Source organism: Xenopus tropicalis, chromosome 1 (genome assembly GCF_000004195.4).
Source record: "Xenopus tropicalis strain Nigerian chromosome 1, UCB_Xtro_10.0, whole genome shotgun sequence".
Taxonomy (NCBI): Eukaryota; Metazoa; Chordata; class Amphibia; order Anura; family Pipidae; genus Xenopus; species Xenopus tropicalis.
Genome location: NC_030677.2, coordinates 143,514,820 through 143,537,906, shown reverse-complemented (window position 1 = coordinate 143,537,906; position 23,087 = coordinate 143,514,820). Strand labels below are relative to the sequence as shown.

Here is a 23,087-nt window from a genome sequence, read left to right as displayed (position 1 = left end):
AACCCCTCCAACATTTTCAAGTTTTCTTCTTTGGATTTCTAAGTTTTCTCTCCTTGTCCTTTCTTCCCTGGTCTGTCTTCCTTCTCTTCACCAGCACCTTCCTTTACGCCACCCCTTTCAGCTTTATTCATAAGCCATTCTCTCCCACCCCCAGTCCATCATGTGTCATTAGCTTATGCTTTCTTTTTTTTTTATGAACATTTGGCAAAACTAACTTCAGTGAAGAGGCAGTTTAAATTTCAAAGACAGTTACCAGTTTTTAAATTTTCCACAATATGTGCTAAGCAAACATATGGTATTTTGGGGTCAGGGGTACTGTTAGCTGCCCTACTAGTGTTACTTATTTCTGAAGCACTGATTTAAAAATATGGTAAGGTTATTGCTGCAGGTTTTTGAGCAATAAATAAACCATAAAACCTATTTTTTTTCCCTAGGTTGAATACCCCCAAAGTATGCCTCTAAAGTAAAAGAGCACAAGTAGTTCAGAAAGTAGCTGTCACTTATGGAAAATGGTGTGAAAATGGGCAGGCACTCACAGGATTAAATCAATCAAAAAACCTCAGACTTTAGTCATTTAGTCCTGCTTTTGTAAACATGAATCCCGTAAATTTATAACAAGGTTAGTAATCCTAATGTTAACTTTCAAAATAACTGGTACAAACTCCAGATCTTTAATGAAGAGAGAGGGATAGTGAAGAGTACACGGATTATCTCCGAACAGTACCAGAATTTCAATTGATTATATTTATAAAGTTTCTTATATCTATGACATAAAGCTCACTGCATTTTCACGATTGTTCCCCACTGTACTAACAAAATCATAATAGAAACCTAGAAACAGACCTGGTAAAAACAATACACTTTTATTCTAGAAGTTGCAAAGAGGTATCAAAATGAAATGGAGGCTGAGGGAGGGTGCATATTTAAACAGGCTTAAAGAGCAGATGGGTTGGGTGAAAAGGTGCTATGAGACAAGACAAAAAAACAAGCAGATGAAGAGTGAAAGGGTCATGAATTTAAGAGTCTTCCTCATTAGCGCTGTCTCCTTCATCTTCTCCCTCTTCTGTTTCTTTGTCTCCATCTTTGATTTCTTCAAGCTAAATGAAAAAATTTAAAAAGGAGTTTAAGTGTTTGTTTGCCTTTAGAATAACCATTTTTTAGCCAATCTATTTTTAGTTTGAATTATTTGCTTATGATTCTACCTGGCAGCCCAAAACCATTGCTCTGAGAGGCTACAAATTTGTTACATTTACAATTAGTTATTTTTCTAATCTAGAAGGACTTTTTAAAGGCCCTTCCGACCACTGTCTGGTGGCAACTTTACCCTGCCTGGTGGCTGCGAAAATTAAAATGTCAAACTGGAAAGCTGCTGTGCAAAAACCTAACTAACAAGGATACAGAATGCATCAAAGCTGGCCACACACAGAATATACTATCAAGGATGCAGCACTTCCATCTTATACTCCCAAACCTTCTTTCTATCTATTTCTTCTTTGCTGCTACATTTGAACAATAAGAAGAATGAGTGGCTGCATTCCAAAGTACTGTGTTGATTTTTCTACAGTCAGGAGACTTATTTCAGTGAAAAAAGTTATGTGCTATATCCGGCTAGGAAATATAACGCACAAACTTCTTTTCATTTTTTAGCATTGCTCTTAGACACAGAATACCTTTGTGGCTATGATAGGTGTGTGCAATCTGGCCTAACATGCTGCAGTATAACTACAAACCTATATAGTTTTAAGCAAGCCAAAAAAGAAACTGCACACACAAGTCACATGATTCTAAATTCTCTATAATGATCAATCAACTGCAGTGTGACCAGTCTGACAGGCCAAATGGATTGGTTAATGGCCCTCACCCACACATACAGATCAGCAATCAGATTGGCAAGTGGACATTTTATGGAAAATATATAGGATTAATTGCTATATAGCAGGAAAAGGTGATGTACCGTAGCCAGTCAAAATGTTGCTATATAGCATACACACCAGAAATTGATTAAAATGTATTAGACTCAATTAAAAGCAACATGCCAATTATAGACACTAATTAAAATGTATGCAAATGAGAATAGTTTAGGGCAGAGAATCATGGACTTCCACGCTTTAGACAAAAGTAGTAAGTGCTGCATACATAGGGGGCAGCTCAAAAAAGCTCATGTCATACATTCAAAGAACCTTTTTTGGAGCTAATCTGGATATGAATAACTGCAAAAAAAAAAAAAAAGTAAAAAAGTCAGCTTTATCTCAATTTACATACCTGACTCTTTGGCAGGTTTCAAAACACTTTCTAGGGGGTGGCGGTTCCACATAAACAAGCTAATAGGAAAACTCTTGTATTGAACATTCTTACCGTGTCTTCACCCTGTTCATCGTCATCAAGCAAGTCTCCTTCCTCTGCAGAATCCCCTGTTTCCTCTGTAATCAACTTAACGCCAGTCTCATCTTTCTTAGTAGAAAGGCTGCTCTGTTCTTCATCTAATTTGATATCTAAACAAAGACAGAAAAAAATGTAGAGTAAACACTTTAAATGTGACCTTTACATTTTTTGCAGGATGACTGATGCCTTTAAATTTATTGTGGAAATAGGCTGACAGTAATGCTTGTAAAAGTTTTTGCCTGCTGGATGAGCAACACCCATAGGGAATACCCACATTGCAGCTAAACACTATGTAACAGATGTAAAAGGAAATGGACAAAAAGAAAAAAGACCCATCTAAGTATAATCACAGATTAATAAATAGTAACAGATTATTAAACTTTTTAAACACACATTTCCATAGTAACTACAGCATGAAGTTTTACCTTGTTTTGACTGCTCACGCTCAATCCTTTCCAGATTTTCCAAGAGAGAATCCACTCTCTGCTTTATCTGACTGAGCTCCTTCTTGATTGCCTGAAGATCATCTCCCTTCACTGTAATAAGAAATCCGATGTCTGTCATAGCCGTTTTTACAATATAGATATATATATATATATATAGATATAGATATATATATATAGATATATATATATATATATATACACACACACACACACACACACACACACACACACACACACACCTCTCTATCTCACTATCTATTTCTATATCACGGGGTGCACAGCCAAATTTATTTTACACAAAAAATACTTCACGACTGGCACACACAACGGATTGTTTTTTGTGCAATGTGTTCACAATAAATTTGTGATTATTTTTATAGGGTGTGCCTATATAATATATATACATACACACAGAGTTTAATGTAAAACCAACAAATGTGGTTTTTGTACATTGATAACTGCTTTGAAGGAAGAGCAAGGATTATGGAAAAAATAGCTTTTTTAGGACAAGGTAGATTACAACAGTAACACTTGCAACTGGGATAATTGATTCATGTGTTTAGAGATGTAGTTACATAAGGTAATAACTCACATCTACTAGATTTTGAGGAACCGCCTCTCTGTCCGCTTTTTGAGTTGAAGCCACTCTTGCCACGCCGAGATGCATTCCCAGATACTCTCTGCCTTTTTGATGGCACTACTGCCCGAGCAATTGGAGGGGGAGGTGGTACACGTGTTGCAGAATAGCTGTATATATTCAAGAGTAAAGTATTATGAAGTATTATGCAAATAAAAACATATCCGAACTCTGAAAGACACATTTTAAGAATATACATATCTTTCACATGTGCAATATTTAGAAAATATGCAATAAAAAAGAAACACATCATAGTTAAGTGCCTTGCATATACCTGTCATAGTAATCTCTCTGAAAATCATACTCTAAATCAAACGAGGACCTAAAGAATGAAGTAGAGGAAAGAAATATTAAGTTGGCAAAAAAAGAAATGTTACAGCTTACAAAATGCTTTAATGTCAGGAAATAGTAGAAAATATTACTGAGAAGCTAATCTGAAGCCTAAGAATACAAATCTCTGATTCTGTCATGTGAGCACATGGCTCTTTTGGCAAGCAAAACATTGCTTGTACAAGTATGGGTTCAGTTAGAAACCCACTATCAAAAAAGATCTGAATTATCTGAAGATCATTGCCCAAAGACTCCATTTTAATTAAATAATCCACATTTTTAAAACTGATTTCCTTATACCTTGTGCTTGATCCCAACTTAGATATAACTAATACTGATGCACCGAATCCAGGATTTGGATTTGCCGAATCCAATTGACTGGCTGAACCGAATCACAAGACTTTTCATCACATGAAAACGGAAGTCTTTAACTCCTTCATGGCATAATTTGCATATGCAGGATTCTTGGTTCCGCTGAATCCCAAAGATAGTGGATTCGGTGTATCCCTAATAATTAATCCTTATTGGTGGCCCACCAATCCTATTGGGTTTATTTAATGTTAAGATGATTTTTATCAGACAATGTATAAAGATCCAGCTTATGGAAAGACCCCTTATTCAATAGTTATCCACTATCTTAAAAAAAAAACAAACAAAAAAAACAAACATACCCATACATGTCTGCAGCAGATCGTTTGACACCAGTTTTGCTTCTGTTTGCTTTAGGTTCAGCGGCCAAATTAATATCTGGGAAAAAAAACATAAGAATTGGTGCATCTAAACAAAATGCATATAATTGGAGAAAAAAAATGCAATGAATATTTCATTACTGTTATATTAAGGATAACAAATCTGCAGAATAATGTCTAGGGTTTGCACTACATTTACCATGTAGCATGGCAAGAGTTAGCATAGACCATGTTTGTGGGACATAAACTTGAAAAAATGCATCTGACCCACTGGCCTTGTAATTCTTGGCAGAAAGCCGACTGATAATTTGGTAGTATGCAAAACCAAGAGTAAACAATAGGACAATGCTGTCCAGAAAGAGGTCTGCATGTGTCCAAGTAATTTATGGCCTCTACTTGCACTGGGTCTTCATTCAACTGTAATCAAATGCACAATATGATAATATTCACACTGAAGAAGTTGGACAGCATTTTATTAGGATTACTGCGTCTTCCTCAAGTCCTATCTTACGTTTGTATTTGTAATCATCAAAACATGTACATAGCAGAAAGTGTGCATGAAGAACTCCGGTTCCAGTGAAAGCAAACATTAAAGCTACAGAGTACAACTTTGTGGCAACACTTTGGAGGAGGCTCTTCTTACAATATCTAAGCACAAAACAAGGTCAGTACAGAAGTGGTTTGTTGAGATGGGAGTAAAGGTAATTTCCTGGCAAAGCCCTGTCCTCAATGTAACTGAACACCAATAAAAAGACCAGTCAGTAATTGCATGTTTCCTGCATATACCCTTTAATTGTAGAGAGTTGTGGAATATGTTGGCACTTTATAAACTATTATGGAAATCAAACCATAAGCCACCATCATAACCCAATCTTATTAATTCTAATGGGTGAACGACACAAAGTCCAGCAGCAACGATTCGAAAGCATTCCCAGAACAGTAAAGGCTGTCACAGCAATAATGGGAAGAGCAGTTTTTTACCAGTTACACTAAATCTTAACTCCAGGCAAAATGCAGCTAGTAGAGTCAGCATTGTTTAAGAGTAAATTTGAAAACATTGAAAATAGAAATAAATAAGTTAATGCTCTGAGCAGCAGAAGGTGGAATGCCACTGGGTATAAATATTTACTCCATAGAAGCAGCTCACAGCAATTACGCAGAATCTTGCCTTCCTTAATCGATATAGTTCGCTGGAAAATTTAAACTCTTCCGATTCGATATAATAGCACCTTTAAGAAAATGGCAGCAATGTTGCCCATGGTAAAAATTTGCTACCACAGGCGACAAGTTTCTTTAAAAAAAACTATTTAATTTGGCTTAAATCGCAGGAAAATGTGGAAGGCGGTAATTTTCCGTGATTAACTCATTGCAAAAAAAAAAAAAAAAAAAAAAAACACTATACAACAACCTTACAAAGCTTAACCCCTGAAAGTAGCTTACATATAAGCTGTACAAGATAAATCCACACTGCTAAGGCCTTAAATACATGACCAGACTCTTTACAAAGTATGTGTCTTACTTTACTTACCCATGACTTGCCCTGCAATCATGCGGCCATCTTCACCTGCAACAGCTGTACGGGCATTGCGTTCATTGGAATACTGCACAAATGCATAGCCCTTGTGCACAGAACAGCCCACAATCTTTCCATATTTAGAAAAGATTGCTTCTACATCAGCTTTCTTTACAACAAGAGTATTAAGATTCCCAATAAATACACGAGAGTTCATCGACCGTGGATCGGTCTTGTTAGTTACATTACTGGCCATCATGTCTGAGCCCGGGGACGCAATTTTTGCCTAGAAATAAAAACACAAAAAAATAGATCTAGGAAGACTTGAAGACTCACATTGAAGTAAAAAAAAAAAATCAAAAAGAAAAAAAAAAAAAAAGAAAAAAAAAAATCCAATGAAATGCATTTTAATGTTAAGCAAATGTTGAAAGGTTAGAATCAACATCACTGTAAAATACTATAAAATGTAGAAATCATTTGCTATCTATTATAAATTGGTGTGTAGGGTTTTTCATGACAAGAAAACAAGTGGTATTTCATGGGTTGTCAAATACTAGCTCCTGCTTAAAGTTTTAGGATACAGTAGCAATGGGATAGGTGTTTAATAGAGTAGTTTTAAAACACTTAAAGGAACAGTAACACCAAAAAATGAAAGTGTATAAAAGTAATTACAATATAATGTACTGTTGCCCTACATTGCTACAACTGGTGTGTTTGCCTCAAAAAAACTACTATAGTTTATATAAGTAAGCTGCTGTGTAGCCATGGGGGCAGCCATTCAAAGGAGAAAAGGCACAGATTACTTAGCAGATAACAGACAAACCCTCATTATATGGGGCTTATCTACTAGTTATCTGCTATGTAACCTGTGCCTTTTCTCCTTTTTTCCAGCTTGAATGGCTGCCCCCATGGCTACACAGCAGCTTATTTATGTAAACTATAGTAGTCTTTCTGAGGCAAGCACACCAACAGTACATTATATTGTAATTACTTTTATACACTTTCATTTTTTGGTGTTACTGTTCCTTTAAAGTGCTGAATGTATTGGAGTTTATTATCAAATAGTTCAAACAGCAGTAATTAACAAATTACATGTGTTTTGCAAATCAAAATTAGGACAAGAAGAAACTTTAACAGGAGCTTTTTACCTTTTCATTATCTAGTCTTACCATAAGCCAGAAGAATTAGATGCCCAATTCATCTTGCAGAGTTCTTTTCTGCTGACAGCCAGCGAAGGGGCAAAGATGGTAGGGATAGGCTGGGGAGGGGTAGGGGGGGGAAGGACTTGCAGGAAGGGAAGTTAAACTAATTATTAAAAAAAAAATGCCCACTTATACTGCTACCACACAGCGGGGCAAACACTATTCAGGGGGTAACTGTCCCAACAACATTAGTAATACCACTCACATTATAAAACTAAAAATGATATTCAATAAAAATCCTGTTGTGGCAAAAATGCGAAACACATAGCATAAAAATATTTAAACAATACAATTAAGTCCATTTGTCAACATAACCGGAAGCATGGGGAGAAAGTAAAATTTCATCATAAAAATATGGACTATTCACAATTGAAAAGGATAGAAAGCCTCTCCTTCCCAATCCACCCCCCACCAGGAAAAATAAAAATAAAGTCAGAAAAATTAGCATCAGTATTATTAGACATTTATACAAAAAAAAATAAAAATAAAAATAAAAAATAGAAAAAAAATAAAAATAAAAAAAAATCAGAAATACATCAACATGTTAAAAAGGAGACCATTAAGGCATTAAAAATCTTGAAAAATGTGTTTAAAAAAACAGGAAAGCGAGACTTACTGTAGTTGAAGTTTCAAAAAAAATTCTTCGCTGTGAAAAAAAAGGGGAAAAATTATGAAAACAATCCAAACTAGGGGGAAAAACAAAATATTTAAAAATTTGATTTAAAAATTCTAGCAATTCTAAAAATGCTATGTTAAATTGTATTGTCATGTAAAACCCCTGTAATTCAGCAATTACAGAATGGGATAGGAAGGGTGGGGGGTAGGTAGGAAATGGAAAACTATCCTGCGCTAACAATGGAAACTGCTATCACTAAAAAAAACCTGCCAAAAATCAACTGGGACAGAAGCAAATGATTTTAGAGTTCTGTGTGATAGGTAGCTTTGTGACACATAAGTCTAGAAGGATTGAAGCTATGAACTTTAGCTCCCCCATGTCACCGCGGGCTGGCATAACCCTCATCACTTTTCCGGTTTTCACAGGTGGGGATAAAGGGGAAAAAAGCACCTTCTCTAATTGGAAACAGAGAGGAAGAGAAAAATGTATTTCTGTCAGAAAAGGTATGGGGGAGAAGGAAGGGTAATTTGGAGAACTGCACAGATCACTCTCCTGTGGAAATGAGAAGGGGAAAAAGTTTCAGACTGAGAGGAGCAAAAATGAGGGTTACTTTATAGTACGGGAAAATAATTAGGCCACTAAAAACACTACAGAAGTGCAATTATCCATACAATGATCTACAAGAAATGTGTGTGTCTCAACTACACTTGACTATATTTCTTGGACTTCCATTAAATATTTCGACCACTTTTCTTACACAGAAAGTGCCTGCATAAATTATCTTGGCTAATGAAGTAAACAAAGCTTCTGGCTTTGCCCCCTCTTCCTTTAATCTGGCATTCTATTAATCCCAGAGTCATTAATACACATGAATTTTAAAAGATTTAAAAGTGTAAATAGAAAAATTATGTTAAAAAATTGGAACATAATGAAAAATGAAGGTACAGAAAAACTAGCTGAAAAGCACATCAATTTTTATGAGGAGTATTTTGTCAGCACCCACTATTATCACTGTTAATTTCTAATGTTTCTAGCTACTAAAATGATTGCTTGGTACAATGAATAAAGCAATGTAACATCCACCTATCCATTTAGCCATGTAAAAATCTCATTGGGGAAACTAATTAGAAACTTTTTAGCTTTTTAGCAGTAGCATCTACACAAATGTAGCATTTTTCATTGAAAAGTGACACTACACCATTAAGGTCCCCATACACAGGCCGATAGTAGGGCCAAACGATCGAATTACCCTGGATTCTCCCGATATCGCCCTCCCATAGGTGGGTGATATCGGGAGAAGATGTCGCCAAGCAAGCGAATCTGCCAGTGTATGGGGACCTTTACAGGGCAGTTCAGCTTAAAATTGACCTCCCCCTGCCCCAAGAAGACATGTGAAGTACTAAAAAACTACATATTGTCCAAAACAGACTGACACAATGAGATTACACAACAGTAGCTCCAAATAGCTGGTTAATGGACCCACACTCAGACTAAGTTAAAAAAAAAAAAAAAGGCTGAACTTAAAATTTAGCTATCATTTCACATTGGGTGGTCTGAAAAGCAAATGCGTCTTAAAGGAAAACTATAACCCTCAACACTGTAGGTTTCTATAAAAACATATTGCATTAAACAGCTTCTATCTAAATAAACCATTTTCAAAAATATACTTGTTTAGTAGTATGTGCTATTGGCTCATTCTAAAAACAAAACTGCAGACTGCCTAAGTACTAAGGGTCCACCGCCTGGGAAGTAAAAAATTGTCATTTTAAACATTAAGGGTCACCTCCTGGGATCATAGGATTCATGGTGCATACTAACTAAGGCACAGATACATGTTAGGTCACATGAGCCAATTAATGGACATAGCTTTGTCTGCTGCTTCCACACTTCTTCCTATTACATTTAGAGCTCCATTATTTCTAGTCATGTGATCTCAGGGAGGACACAGATCACCACAAAATGGTGGCTCGAGCAAAAAAAAAAAAAAAAAGCAATATTTACTGATATATATATTCCAGTCTGGCAAGATTCTTTAATAGGTCACTTAATATAATATAAACTGTTAGTTAAGTATTCAATCAGGGGGTACAGTTTTCCTTTAATGGACAAATGTTCTGTCTTTTACGCTCACACATCTTCCTGTTACAGTCTGTAACTGCATTAGTTCCTGTCAGGTGATCACGGAGGGAGCACATCACAAAATGATGGCTCAAGGGAAAGGATGTAAAAGGACAATATTTACTGCCCCGGAATGCTGCACTGCCACTGTTTCCTACCAGCGTTTTACATTACATTACAGCCGGTAGGAAAGAATTCAGAGGAGATTAGTTGCCACAACTAAAGAAAATTAATCGTGTGTTGACCAAGCTCCTTGTGTGTCAAAATCCTTTATGGGTGCTGCCATGGCTACACAGCAGCTGATTTCTATAACTTAAACAATCTTTCTAAAGCAAACACACATTTTACCAGTGCAGGGCAACAGTAGATTATATTGTAATTACTATAATGTTACTGATCCTTTAATCAATTTGTTGGGTGAAATGTACATAACAGCCAATGCTTAGACACAGCTGGCAGTGAATTCCTAAGACAAGGACACACAAATGAGGACTATATGCAGCTTGTACATTTGTTCCCAACAATCAACAGTATGCCACCTAACTTCAAAGCACCTGCATTGCAATGAGCAAAAAAGCCACAAGAAACAAGCAACTAAAAACTCAAGATGGTTATAAACTTAATCCAATCCTTGCCCAGCTATCTTGCTTGCTGGTAAAACATAAATTCAAATCTATTAGCAAGACAGCGACTATATTCCAGCAGTTGAGCATTACTTTAAGATTGTTATAATTTGGAATATTAATTTATTATTGCCGAGTACTGCTAATAACTCATTTAGCAGTATTGTTTCACAGCAGCTCTTGAAGAGGCAGTTTTAACTAGGGAAATCCTCCCTCAGCCATATACGTTTTCACATCTGGGATGACCAGGATGACAAAATTGTTCAAGGTCACCAGATTAAACAGGCAAGTCAGAGGTAAATTTCGTGTTTTTTTCTCAGCAAATGTCCCTGCACTTCCAGATTTTCTATCCAGAAAGTTACTACCACTGTTTTCCCTAAGGGCAAAGACACATGCAGCTATTTAATAGCAGCTACCTGTCATGGTTACTAAACACCAGGAAATACTGCAGGCAACAAATCTTACTGTGTGCCAACGGGGAGGTATGGTTGTAACATGCCCAGTCAGTACCAGAGCCAATTTAAAAATAAAAGGACTCTAAACAGCCCCCAAAATGACATACGGTACCCTCTCTCGCTATACGGAGTCTAAAGTATTTTCTTAGAAAGAAGCTAAAACCTGCAGCTCAAATCAGTTAACTTCCTTATGTGGTGTGAAGTTTACAGAACCTTCCCTTTCCTTTGAATGGGAAGGTGGTCAAAGAGCAGTCTACTGTACATGCCTACTTGATTTCCATTGGAGCTGGAGGCAGAGGGGATGAAGAGAAGACAACTATTTGACTGACTTTCTATTTAAAGAAAGAAGGCTCAGTATACTAAAGGGGGGGGGGGCTTAAAGATACATAAAAGAGTTACTGATTTGAGCTGCAGGTTTCAGCTTCTTTCTTAGAAAAGACATCAGACTCAATGTAGAGAGAGAGATATGCCATTTTGGTTGTTATTAAGAGTCTTTTTAGGGATTTTAAAATAAAAAGAATAACATCCTTTAAATACAGATATCTACTTTCTGATGAAACTAAACATATGCACTTGGCATAGCTATGAGTGAATTTCAGACAAATCTCATGTTTTAAAGTAATTTAAATATATTAGGGCTATATATATGTACCGTTAGGCTGAAGCTACATGAGGTGTATTCTCGCCCTGTGGATAAATGCATGGCCAAAATCTGCCCAAATGCTTTAAAAATCGTATTGTTATGCCTGCACCTGGAGCCACTGTGTCGGCCTGGGTGCAAAACTACTTGTGTATGCAGTTTCGCAACTTATTTCGCTCCATGTGTCTGCAGCCAGGCAGACGCAATGGCTCTGTACGCTGCTTAACTTCAGGCCAAGAATCTGCCCTGTGTGGCATTAACCTTACCCTGCACTGTTAAAACTATTAAAGGGGTTGTTCACCTTTAAGTTAACGTTTAGTATGATGTAGAGAATGATATTCTGAGACAATCTGCAATCGTTTTTTAATTTTTATAATCTGTAGTTTTTTAGTTATTTCATTTTAAGTTTAGAAGCTCTCCAGTTTGGAGTTTCAGCAGCTATTTGGTTGCTAGGGCCCAAGTGACAAATACCAGGAGAGGGTCTGGATAGAAAAGGAAGTTACAAAAAACCACAATAAAACTGCAGCCTCACAAATTAATAGATTTTTTGCTGCTGGGGTCAGTGACCCCCATTTAAAAAGTGCAAAGAGTTTGAAGGCGGCGGCAAATCATTCAAAAACTGTAACAAGTAAACAATGAAGTCCAATTGAAAAGTTACTTAGAAATGGCCAATCTAACATACTAAAAGTTAACTTAAAGGTGAACCACCCCTTTAAGTTTTTTTCAAAAACACTTCTATATATGCTTATATGAACAAGCTATGCAGCTAAGGGAGCAGCCATTCAAGTTGAAATAGGGCTCCGCAGAATACAGTGGGTATAGTTCTTACATAGGAATAAGAACTTACTGTCTTCCACAGAACTTCTCGTATTTATGTATGGCTAGTGTCACGTGGAGCACGCAGCAGAAATGGGCAAAAAAATTTAAACACGACTATGCTTCCAGGTACCGTCAAGGTAGCAGGCTGGTTCAGCATAGGGGCAGATTCTTGGCCTTGGCACTAGCCTAACCTCTGCCTTTTCAGACTAAATAGCTACCCCGACGGGCTAAATAACAGTTTATTTATATAAACTATACTAGTGTGTCTAAAGCTAAAACACCAGTTTTGCCAGTGCAAGGCAACTGTACATTATATTTTAATTACTTGAAACACTTCTTTAGTGTTAATGTTCCTTCAAGATCCACAGCATATATTTTGGGCTTGAGTAAAGCTGGCCATATATGTAAAGATCTACTTGTTTGGCAAGGCTCCCACGAAGGGAATTTTAAACCTGCCCGATACACATCTGGCCAATTTTCGGCCACATCCGAGGGCCCCATACACAGGCCGATAAGCTGCTGACTCAGATTGTTGGCAGCTTTTATTGGCCCATGTATGGCCACCTTAAATTATCAGCCCTCAGATGCTGACTTAGTAATAGACAGCGTTTGTACTCATGTAATCTAATGTTTGCCCACTTTCTTCTAATGTTTTAATAATTTGATAACCCCTAAGTTTAGCTTCTCAACAGCAGTTCAGTGCACATGTTTAGTGTCACTGATACACAGCTGCAGCGGACAATTTCGCAGAACTGGATCATTACTGTTAGAGAGCTGCAAAACTTCAGGAATGGTACATTACATTTAATACAACACTAAATGGAGCCAAAATTATTTGAGGCTCCAGTGCACTTTTAAACCAGAAAGGGATCATGAAAGGGCAATTGAATAAGAAGAGAAACTCCTGCTGACAGGGAACTAAAACATTAAGTGGGTGGACATTTTAACAATGTTGCTTATGTTTGATAAATTGCCAAATGAAAATGTCTATGGATAATATTTAAATACCTATTGTTTAGTCAATACCTTTCAGAAACATGCTAGAAATAACCAGTATCAATCATGGCCTTTAGGGAGAAGACACACACAACTACTTAGTAGCAGCTACTTTTTCAAGGCTACTAAGCTCCAGAAAATACCCTGCCATAGACAATACTGAGAATTGCCTCAACTAAAACAAACGTAGAGGAAATTAGTAAACGATCAGCATTGTCTTTTCTAGCAGCTGCTACTAGTAGCTCCGTGTGTCTTCACCCTAAACAATCAGGCCCTTAACCTTCAAATATGTGACCTAGATTATACTGCAGAGATAAGAGACGGCTAAACATACTAAGGAGCCCCCCTGCAGCCCAGTTACATTGCCAATACTCGCTGCTAAACCACTCGGCCACTTGTAGCTGTAACGCGGTGGCCATCACTAAGGCGCTTAGGAATACACCTGATCATGTACAGCATAACCCTATGCAGCGCATTTTTCCTAATTGATTTGTTCACAACCCTTAATTTAATTAAACCAGAACTGATATTATATGCTTATTATGACGCAGTTATGTCTACAAGCACAGATCGTAGTTACAGCCCGCTAAAACGATTTCCGCTGCATCTACGGATACAGAAAATAGTACAAGACGATGAGTGGCCTTGCACCATTGCATATAACATTTGCTTTGCACATTCTATATTACGCTTGAAACTCTTATAGCCGGAATTACGTATTGCAAGGCCTTACTGCGGCCTCCTTCTGATGCCATCTCAGAGCGTTCATCAGCCGGTTATACTTACCTTTGACTCGCGTTAACGAGACACGCTTGAGACTCTAGAGAGTCGTTGGAAACAAAAAAACTGGTGGCGGAAAGGACAGGCACGTAAACAAAATACACGACTTCGTTAAACGCTAACAGAAGATTAAGACCGAATCTGCGTCTTCAACACAAAATGGCGAAAATTCTATCGACCCACTGCGCAGCTCAACTAAAGCTTTCTGACGTAAGAAAAGCTTTGGTGCGTGTCCGATCGCTGATTGGAAGTTCCGCACGCCAATCAGACTGGAAGCGCTGAGGTTTTGCCAATAGGCAACGGGAACGGGGGCGGGGGCGGTGGGTAACAGTTGGGCTGTTGGAAGTGTAATCCAATTGAGATGAAGCTTTCGGGCGCTTGTGTATTTTTGTGCTTGTGTCTACAATAGTAATTGTAAATGGAAACATGTTTAAAAAAAACGAGCGTGCATTGCCTTATAATAAGATTAATTTGTAAAAACAACCTAGGCTGATTAATAATGATTAAACTTTTTATCTTGTATTTTTTCTTAGACCACCCAGTGAATCTTGGTTTCCTTGTCCTTTAAGAATAGATACTTCTGTAACATACTAAAAAAAATTTCACTGGGAACTCCCCCTTGCCTTACACCAGTATTCACCAAGCAGTGGCTTATGAGCAAAATGTTGCTCCCAGTGGCCTCAAAGCAGGTGCTTATTTTTAAATTTCTAGTTAGAAGGCAAGTTTTGGTTGCATAAATACAGAGTGTAAAGGTGCCCATACACGGGCCGACTATAGCTGCCGATATCGGTCCCTTGGACCGATTCGGCAGCTAATCGGCCCGTGTATGGGCAGAACAGAGCTGCCTGGCCGACCGATATCTGGCCTGAAATTGGCCAGATCTCGATCGGCCAGGTTAGAAAATCCGGTCGGATCGGGGACCGCATCGGCTCGTTGATGCGGTCCCCGAACCGACTGCCCCATAAACTCAAATGTAATCCGATCGTTTGGCCCCAGGGCCAAACAATCAGATTATTTTTTTTTAAAGCAGCTTCCTACCCGATATCGCCCACCCGTAGGTGGGGATATCGGGTGAAGATCTGCTCGCTTGGCGACATCGCCAAGCGAGCGGATCTTATGGTGTATGGGCACCTTAATTGCCAAACAGAGCCTTCTGTAGGCTGCCAGTCAACATAGGGGCTATGCAATAGCCAATTATAGCTCTCAATGGCATCTCCAGGAACTTTTTTCATGTTTGTGTTGCTCTCCAAAACTTTTTCCATTTGAATGTGGCTCAAGGGTATTAAAGGTTGGGGATCCCTGCCTTACACTAAAAGATCTGCTCTTTTGACGAGTTCACCAAACAAGCGGATCTTTCCATTGATATGCCCACCTAAAGTGGGCGATATCAGAGTAATCGTTTGGCCCTCAGGAATAGATGGGAATAGAACACAAATTGAGGTAGCAGGCTTGTTTCCTATAACTCTTCCATGCAGATCATGTTTGTGCAAGCAACACTGCAACATGGAACAGTGTAACACAACTACATCAGCAAAACTTTCTCCTGCAGGGCCTTTGGAGGAAGGTTTGCCTTTTTTGTCATACGTTCAGCTCTCTCTCTCTCTCTCTCTCTCTCTCTCTCAAGTTCTCTTGTTCTTTAAGATTTTTTTTTTTTGGGGCTTTTTCAGTTGGAGAATTGCTATTTCTTTATGTCATTATGGATAATTGCCTTCCCCAGCTTTGAAGGCATCAGTTAACTTCATAGATCTCACTCAGTTGCTTAGGAAAGCCCATAGTTGTTGAGTAACAGCCCAAAGTTTGGGGTGCTAAAGAAATTAGGAAGCTCTGCAGTTCACAACAGGTAAAAACTTGTAAAGGCCTAACAAAGTAATTAGGGTCAGGGACCTTACAAAAACAGTGTTTATTACTGGACAAGCAGAAGGGCCTCCAAATATTTGCCCATGCCACAACTACTATATTCTTTGAATCTTTGTCTTGTTTTTTCAAGTTGGTGAAATAAAACATAACTGTGCATTAACATTGCTAAGTGTACCACACTTTTACATTTAACTGTATGTCTCTTGTGATGATGATAAATGGGGTTGGCAGTTTTCTAAAAAAAAAAAAAAATCTTACTATTTATTATCTCAATCTTAATTCTTCCAGCTCGGTGTTAGCCTTAATGGTGGCAACAGCTCAAGTTTTAAAATGTTATCCTTGAAACAGTGATACAGTGAAAATTTGTGAAACCCATTAAAGTTAATGGACAGACTGTTCTGATTCAGTTGAACTGCACTAATTGTATATTGTAAGAGCATGTGGGGACAGCATTGGCAAACCAGAGTAACAACAGGGGACACAGTTTCATAATGACTTTCATTCTGCAATTGGCCTAACAATTAAAATAAAAGAAGGAAGGCTCAGGTGCTCCGCCCTGAGCCTTCAGTTAGGGCAGCGGATATCACCATTTTTTTTAAGAGCAGGCACTCAATGAGCAAATCGTCAGGCAGAATTCTTCTTTAAAATAGTTTTATTAGAGTACCATAAGCGCCTTAAGTGTCTGTGAACACAAAATGCATAGACAGCATGCAGTGAATCTTAGTGATGTAGCCTTTATTAAAGGAACAGTAACACTAAAAAATGAAAGAGCTTTAAAGTAATAAAAATATTATGCACTGTTGCCCTGCACTGGTAAAACTGGTGTGTTTGCTACAGTAACACTACTATAATTTATATAATAAGCTGCTGTGTAGCCATGGGGGCAGCCATTCAAGCTGGAAAAAAGGAGAAAAGGCACAGGTTACATAGCAGATAACAGATAAGTTCTGTGGAATGCAATAGTGTTTTATCTGTTATCTGCTATGTGCCTGCGCCATTTCTCCTTTGAATGGCTGCCTCCATGGCTACATAGCAGCTTATTTATATAAATTATAGTATACATTCTGAAGTAAACACACAACTTTTACCAGTGCAGGGCAGCAGCACATTATATTTTAGTTACTTTTATACACTTTCATTTCTTGGTGTTACTGTTCCTTTAAGATGCAGCAAAGTTCTATCAATGAATGACAGATCTTAACACATTTTAAAATCAATCTAACAACAATATAACAGCCGCGTAAAAATGTTTATGCTTGAAAGGAGTCTAACACCCCAATAAAGGAAATACGTCTTTGATTGTCCTTATATGTAAATGAAAGACCCACATCAGTGGCATTACAATAGTAGAACCTGTTATGTAAATTAAAAGTGATATACCAGTGGCATTACAATGCTGGGTGAAATCTTGTAAATTACACTATACCAGTGGCATTACAATGCTGGGTGAAATCTTGTAAATGAACGCTATACCAGTGGCATTACAATACTGGGTGAAATCTTGTAAATGAACAATACACCAGTGGTGTTATAATGCAGGGTGAAATCTTGTAAATGAAAGCTATACCAGTGGCACTACAATACAATGTAAAAATCTTTATAAACAGTGTGCAATGTCTATCAAACTACTACATGTTTATTCACTTTTATACATTACAGAAAGCCACTAATTAAAAACAAAAACATTTAAAAAAAAATATCACTTGGACTGTAATGAGAAGCTTTCCCTCCTCTTCAAAGTCCAGATCTTGATCCAAAACTCCATTCTGGCTCCCGATACTACAGTTCAGAAACAAAACTTGGCCACATAAACACATCCTGGACCCAAGCAGACAGAGAGCACTGCATGTTTCCATATAGTTCATTAAGTTTTCCTTTTAAAACACAGTGCTTTTTGTCTGCTTGAGTCCAGGATGTGTTTCTTGTGGCCGAGCTTTTTGAACATTAATTCATATGATACAACATAACACAGTCTCACATATTACAGATGCATAAGAGAAAGAGAAAATAATGACAAGGCCAACTGTTAGCTTTCCATCACTGGTCTTTTACTTGTTATTGGTGGTCAATCTTTTACTTCTACCCAATATTTATGGACCTAAAGGACATGTAAACCCCCCACACAAAAATTTAATCAGTGAGTAGCCTTTTTGAAACCTTTAAATACCAGCCACTTAGGTTAATAGTAAGGTTGCAGCATCCCCTTAATCACTTTGGATTCTTTCTCTTCTTCTAACCATCCCTCAGGAACTTACTATGGCTGTTGGCTACTGAGCATGCTCAGTTCTTCTCAAATAAAGATACTAAACTTGCCCTCTAGTCTAACGCCCAATAAAGAGATGGAATTGCTGGGTCCCATAGAAACTCTGCTCTAGCTGTCTGCTCCTATTTTTTTCACCTAACCTCCTCTTCCGAGCTCAGCTTAACCAGTACAGGGCACAATCCATGCAGAACCTTTTATCAAAGTAAGTTCAGCCTGTGTGAGCCTGCATTTTTCCATTCTTCATTGCATGAACTTTACAAGTAGATGTACTGTTTGCAGATGTAAATGTCACTGAAGATGTGTTAGAGGGAAAATGGCCGCTGGGTGAAAGCTGCTATTTGTTTTAGGAAAATGTGATGGTGCTGGCAAACAGAGGGAATACGTGCAGTACAAATAATGCAATTTGGGTGGGGAGATGCGCTCAACTTAAATATGTAATGATATTCGTTTTTTATGTTCTTTAAAGGAACAGTAACACCAAAAAATGAAAATATAATGTACTGTTGCACTGGTAAAACTGGTGTGTTTGCTTCAGGAACCCTACTATAGTAAATAAAAATAAGCTGATGTGTAGCCATGATGTCAGCCATTAAGCCATTCAAGCTGGTAAAAAAAAGAAAAACGTGAGATAATGCAAAGTCTTGCGTTTTCATGCGTATATCGGCTACATGTGCCTGCACCCGAGCGTATCTCATTCATTCGGGTGCAGGCACATGTAGGAGGTGTAGGGCGGAATTTTCAGCAAGCGCTTTTACGCTTGCCAAAAATATCCGCCCTACGACTCATGTGGCATCAGCCTTAACTAGAGTTTGGAATGGAGGGTCTTTCCTGCTCTCCCTCCATTCACTCCAGGGACCTATTAATTTGGCTTTTCCTAAGCCAGTAACTTAAACACAGCATCACCTGCTGCAAAGCCAGGCATTTTACCTGGTGCTACTTGTATCCCACCTTCAACACTGGTGGAAAACACACCAAATAATGATCTTTTCCATTGCAACTCTCACAAAGGTTATTCAGATGAGTCCTTGATGTAGAAGGACCTATGGGTTTTTGTGGATAACAAACGTATCTGAACCAAACAATGCAGCAGCAATGGCCTGCAGGTTTTGAGCTGTTAAAAGGAGTATACCTTCAAATGTAAACGGAGGGGGGGGGGGGTATGGGCCTAAAACTATTAAACTAAGGGTAGGCAAAAGAAGTATGTGTCTAGTGCCCCTTCACTGTTGCACCCTAGGGACATGCGCCTCTTTAGCCTACCCCTAGTTCTGACCCTGATGTCCTGATATTCTTAGCACAAATCTGATCCAGGGACTGGTGGATTACCATCTTGCTCTTCTGAGGCAAAATAAGCTAATGGGGATACCACCACAAGGGTGAAAGAGTGCCTCTATGTAACATTTGCACCTGGGACCATGGGGAGTTAGTTAGGCCACTGCAATTTGGAAATTACTTCAGATGGGGTTTTCTCTGGATTAACTAGCAGTTAGGCAGGTCTCATTTAGATAAAAAGGTTGAGCTCAATAGTCATTTTTTTACTTAAAATAATATGTTCCTGGCATTTGCTTTCAAAATGTATATATATATATATATGTATGTATGTATATGTATGTATATCTTTATTTATAAAGCGCTACTTATGTACGCAGCGCTGTACAGTAGAAAACATTAATACAAACAGGGTGTTAATAAGATAATAGATAAATACAAAGTATAATAATAAATACAGATAAATACAGCAGCAATAAGTTAAGAGTCGAGGACACAAGAGGAAGGAGGTCCCTGCCCCGTAGAGCTTACAATCTATATGGGAGGGTAACTAACAGACACAAATAGGCAAATATATATATATATATATATATATGTAGATATAGATGTTATCTTGATAAAGGTCCCGGGTGAGGACCGAAACGTGGATCTAAATAAAATAAGTATCTTTTTTTGATGAAAGTTTCCTGGTGTGCATCAGCATTTTTTACATATTTACACTGTTTTTCTGATTTGCACCCAGGTTGTAATCCCTATACTGTAAGTGTGTGCCTCAGCCTTTATATATATATATATATATATACACATATCTTTGGCATATAATTCAGTATTAAATAAGTGGCTATTATAATAGGGTTAACAGGACAGCAACACTTATCACAGAATCAAACTGTCCCTTTTCTTTGTTTACACTCGGCTCAGTGTAACTGCGTTATTAATGTCAATTCTATTACACACCCACACAAAGGTAAAAGTCTCATTACTAAACAATATTTCACCTTTCAATTATCTTTAATGATATACAGTATTATATGTTATAAAGCGCCTCTGTGAGATGGAATATGCTGAAGAGACAACCCCAAATGAGGGTTATAATTTCAAAGGTCTACCATTAGAAGTGGGGAGGTAATTTACCTATACAAGGACATTTTTCCTCAACTAGACGTACACCTTATTGGTTGCTGTCAGTTTCTTTGCGATAATGTAATGCTTTGATTACAATTGTGCAAGGTACAGACAGAAATGAAGGATATGTAACCCCTTCTTGGCTGGAGCCAAGCCAACAGCATGGCTAGTGTAGGTTTAAAGCACGGGGTACACGCAACGCAATCATTGAGGATGGGCCTTCGCTAAGTGGAAGGGAACGGAGCTTTGGTGTAGTCCAACTACAACCCACTGTAACTGTGTGCGGTGCAAAGTAACAAATGGGTGCCAGGAGGTTCCTGCAGTTGAACAATAGAATTGGTTTATTGTTAGAGACAATGCATATGCAAGGTTATAGCAATACTCACATACAGCTTCTATAAGATAGTGATACCCTGAGGACTGCACAGAGAGGGTGCATACCGGTGTTTCCCAACTCCTCCTGAGTCTGGGCAGGGTCAATGCACCGGGTCAGCTTGCCCACCCTTTGGAACAGTTAGATTGGATACCATACTCCTCAGGTTTACTACCTCTAGCCATCAGGGTCCCACAGCAACTATAGATCAGGGTTTCGATACCTGCCTCCTATGTCTTAACCGTGGCCCTACGCTAAAGAAACAGAGTATGGCACACACAGGCAGCATAGGGCAGGCAGAGTATGGCACACCTTGGCAGCATAGGGCAGGCAGCGTATGGCACACAGGCAACATAGGGAAGGCAGAGTATGGAACACACAGGCAGTGTAGGGCAGGCAGAGTATGGCACACACAGGCAGTGTAGGACAGGTAGAGTATGGCACACACAGGCAGCATAGGACAGGCAGAGTATGGTACACACACAGGCAGGGTAGGGTAGGGCATGCAGAGTATGGTACACAGGGATCATAAGGCAGGCCAGTACTGCCTGTATGTGCCATACTCTCCCTGCCCTACCCTGCCTGTGTGTGCCATACTCTCCCTGCCCTACCCTGCCTGTGTGTGCCATACTCTCCCTGCCCTACCCTGCCTGTGTGTGCCATACTCTCCCTGCCCTACCCTGCCTGTGTATACCATACTCTCCCTGCCCTACCCTGCCCTTGTGGGCCATACTGTCCCTGCCCTACCCTGCCTGTATGTGCCATACTATGCCTGCCCAGTGTATGGCACAGACAGGCAGCATAGGGCAGGCAGAGTATGGCACACACAAGCAGCATAGGGCAGGCAGAGTATGCCACATACAGGCAGCATACAGTGACACAATGCTGGCATTGTTCCTACAGTCTGTTTGAGGTGTGAACAGATGAACAATGTGGGTGATTACAGTCTGAGCCTGAGGTGTAAACAATGCAGGGGGTGAACAATGCAGGGGATTACATGTTTAAACAATAGAGGGGTTTACAGCCTGAATCTGAAGTGTGAACCATACAGGGGGTCAGTTAATCTCAGTTCTGATACAATTTAAATTTTACACAAAGGTAAGCAGTCACAGCAGCAAGACAGGTGGGGGCCACACAGAGGGGTGCTGCGGGCCGCCGGTTGGACAGCCCTGATCTGTTCTGACTTATAGAAGAGATCAATCTCAGTGATAGCATGTTGTGGTCCAAAGGGCACTGTATTCCAGCTAAGCTGCCAGTAGAACTCAGCATTTTGATTAAAGTTTTTATACAAGAATTACCATTTACATATCAAGCGTGTTAATATCATGTGCAGGCCATGTGCCACTATACAAATAGCTCAGGAAGAATGCAGCATCATTTTGATTGGCTGATTTCCCAATAAACTGCTAGAAGGAAGTAGAGACTTTCCTGGCTGTGAAATTCTTTTACAGGTTCCTTGTGCTCTGCTACACTGCCAAACGGTTTGTGGGGGATCATTTTGTGACATTAGGGTAGAGCATGGGAGGATTGTGAGTAGATACTATTTTAAAGGAACTGTTCAGTGTAAAAATAATATTGGATAAATAGATAGGCTGTGCAAAATAAAAACGTTTTTCAATATAGTTCTCCAAAAATGTAATCTATAAAGGCTGGAGTGAATGGACAAATAATAGCCAGAATACAACTTTCTCCTTTACATCTCTATAACCTTTAACCTGTATCTCTCTTAGTGATCAGCGAATTAACAGGGGGACCACATGGGACATAACTGTTTAGTCAGTTTGCTTTTGAGTCTGACCTGTGTGTTTAGGATCAAAGGCCAATAAACTGAAGACAAACTGAAAAGTTATTTCCCATGTGGCTCCCCTTCTAACACAGGAGGGCTGTGGAGGAACAAAAGCATGAAAAATATACCTGGGGTTATTTAAGGGATGTGATTGTTTTTTTGGTAGCCCCT

At 38.7% G+C, this 23,087-nt stretch overlaps 1 protein-coding gene across 4 annotated transcripts; it reads right to left on the bottom strand.

Moving 5' to 3' along the window:
• Positions 1 to 842: 842 nt before the first annotated feature.
• hnrnpc (heterogeneous nuclear ribonucleoprotein C (C1/C2)) lies at positions 843 to 14,451 on the bottom strand. 4 transcript variants are annotated; one of them, XM_012960151.3, is made up of 9 exons: positions 14,253 to 14,451; positions 7,816 to 8,367; positions 6,013 to 6,283; positions 4,467 to 4,542; positions 3,740 to 3,787; positions 3,421 to 3,575; positions 2,808 to 2,918; positions 2,356 to 2,492; positions 843 to 1,097 (listed from the first exon to the last, which is right to left on the bottom strand). In XM_012960151.3, exons 2-9 carry the CDS (start codon positions 7,966 to 7,968, stop codon positions 1,017 to 1,019), a joined length of 1,032 nt encoding a protein of 343 aa, XP_012815605.1. In that variant the 5' UTR covers positions 7,969 to 8,367; positions 14,253 to 14,451; the 3' UTR covers positions 843 to 1,016. The 4 variants fall into 4 exon arrangements, with proteins under 4 accessions (XP_012815605.1, XP_012815609.1, XP_012815611.1 ...); XM_012960155.3 differs by having other exon boundaries at positions 7,167 to 7,845; NM_001005088.2 differs by having other exon boundaries at positions 845 to 1,097; positions 7,816 to 7,845; positions 14,253 to 14,397.
• Positions 14,452 to 23,087: the final 8,636 nt, after the last annotated feature.

What these genes read in the sequence shown, in the direction of transcription:
- hnrnpc (XM_012960151.3), bottom strand. Translation starts at nt 7,968, where the DNA reads ATGACAATACAATTTAACATAGCATTTTTAGAATTGCTAGAATTTTTA. An exon ending in TCTGCTGCAGACATGTATGG is followed by an intron (nt 3,788 to 4,466) that starts GTATGTTTGTTT and finishes TTCATTCTTTAG; the next exon opens with GTCCTCGTTTGATTTAGAGT. An exon ending in GCGTGAGCAGTCAAAACAAG is followed by an intron (nt 2,493 to 2,807) that starts GTAAAACTTCAT and finishes GTCTTTGTTTAG; the next exon opens with ATATCAAATTAGATGAAGAA.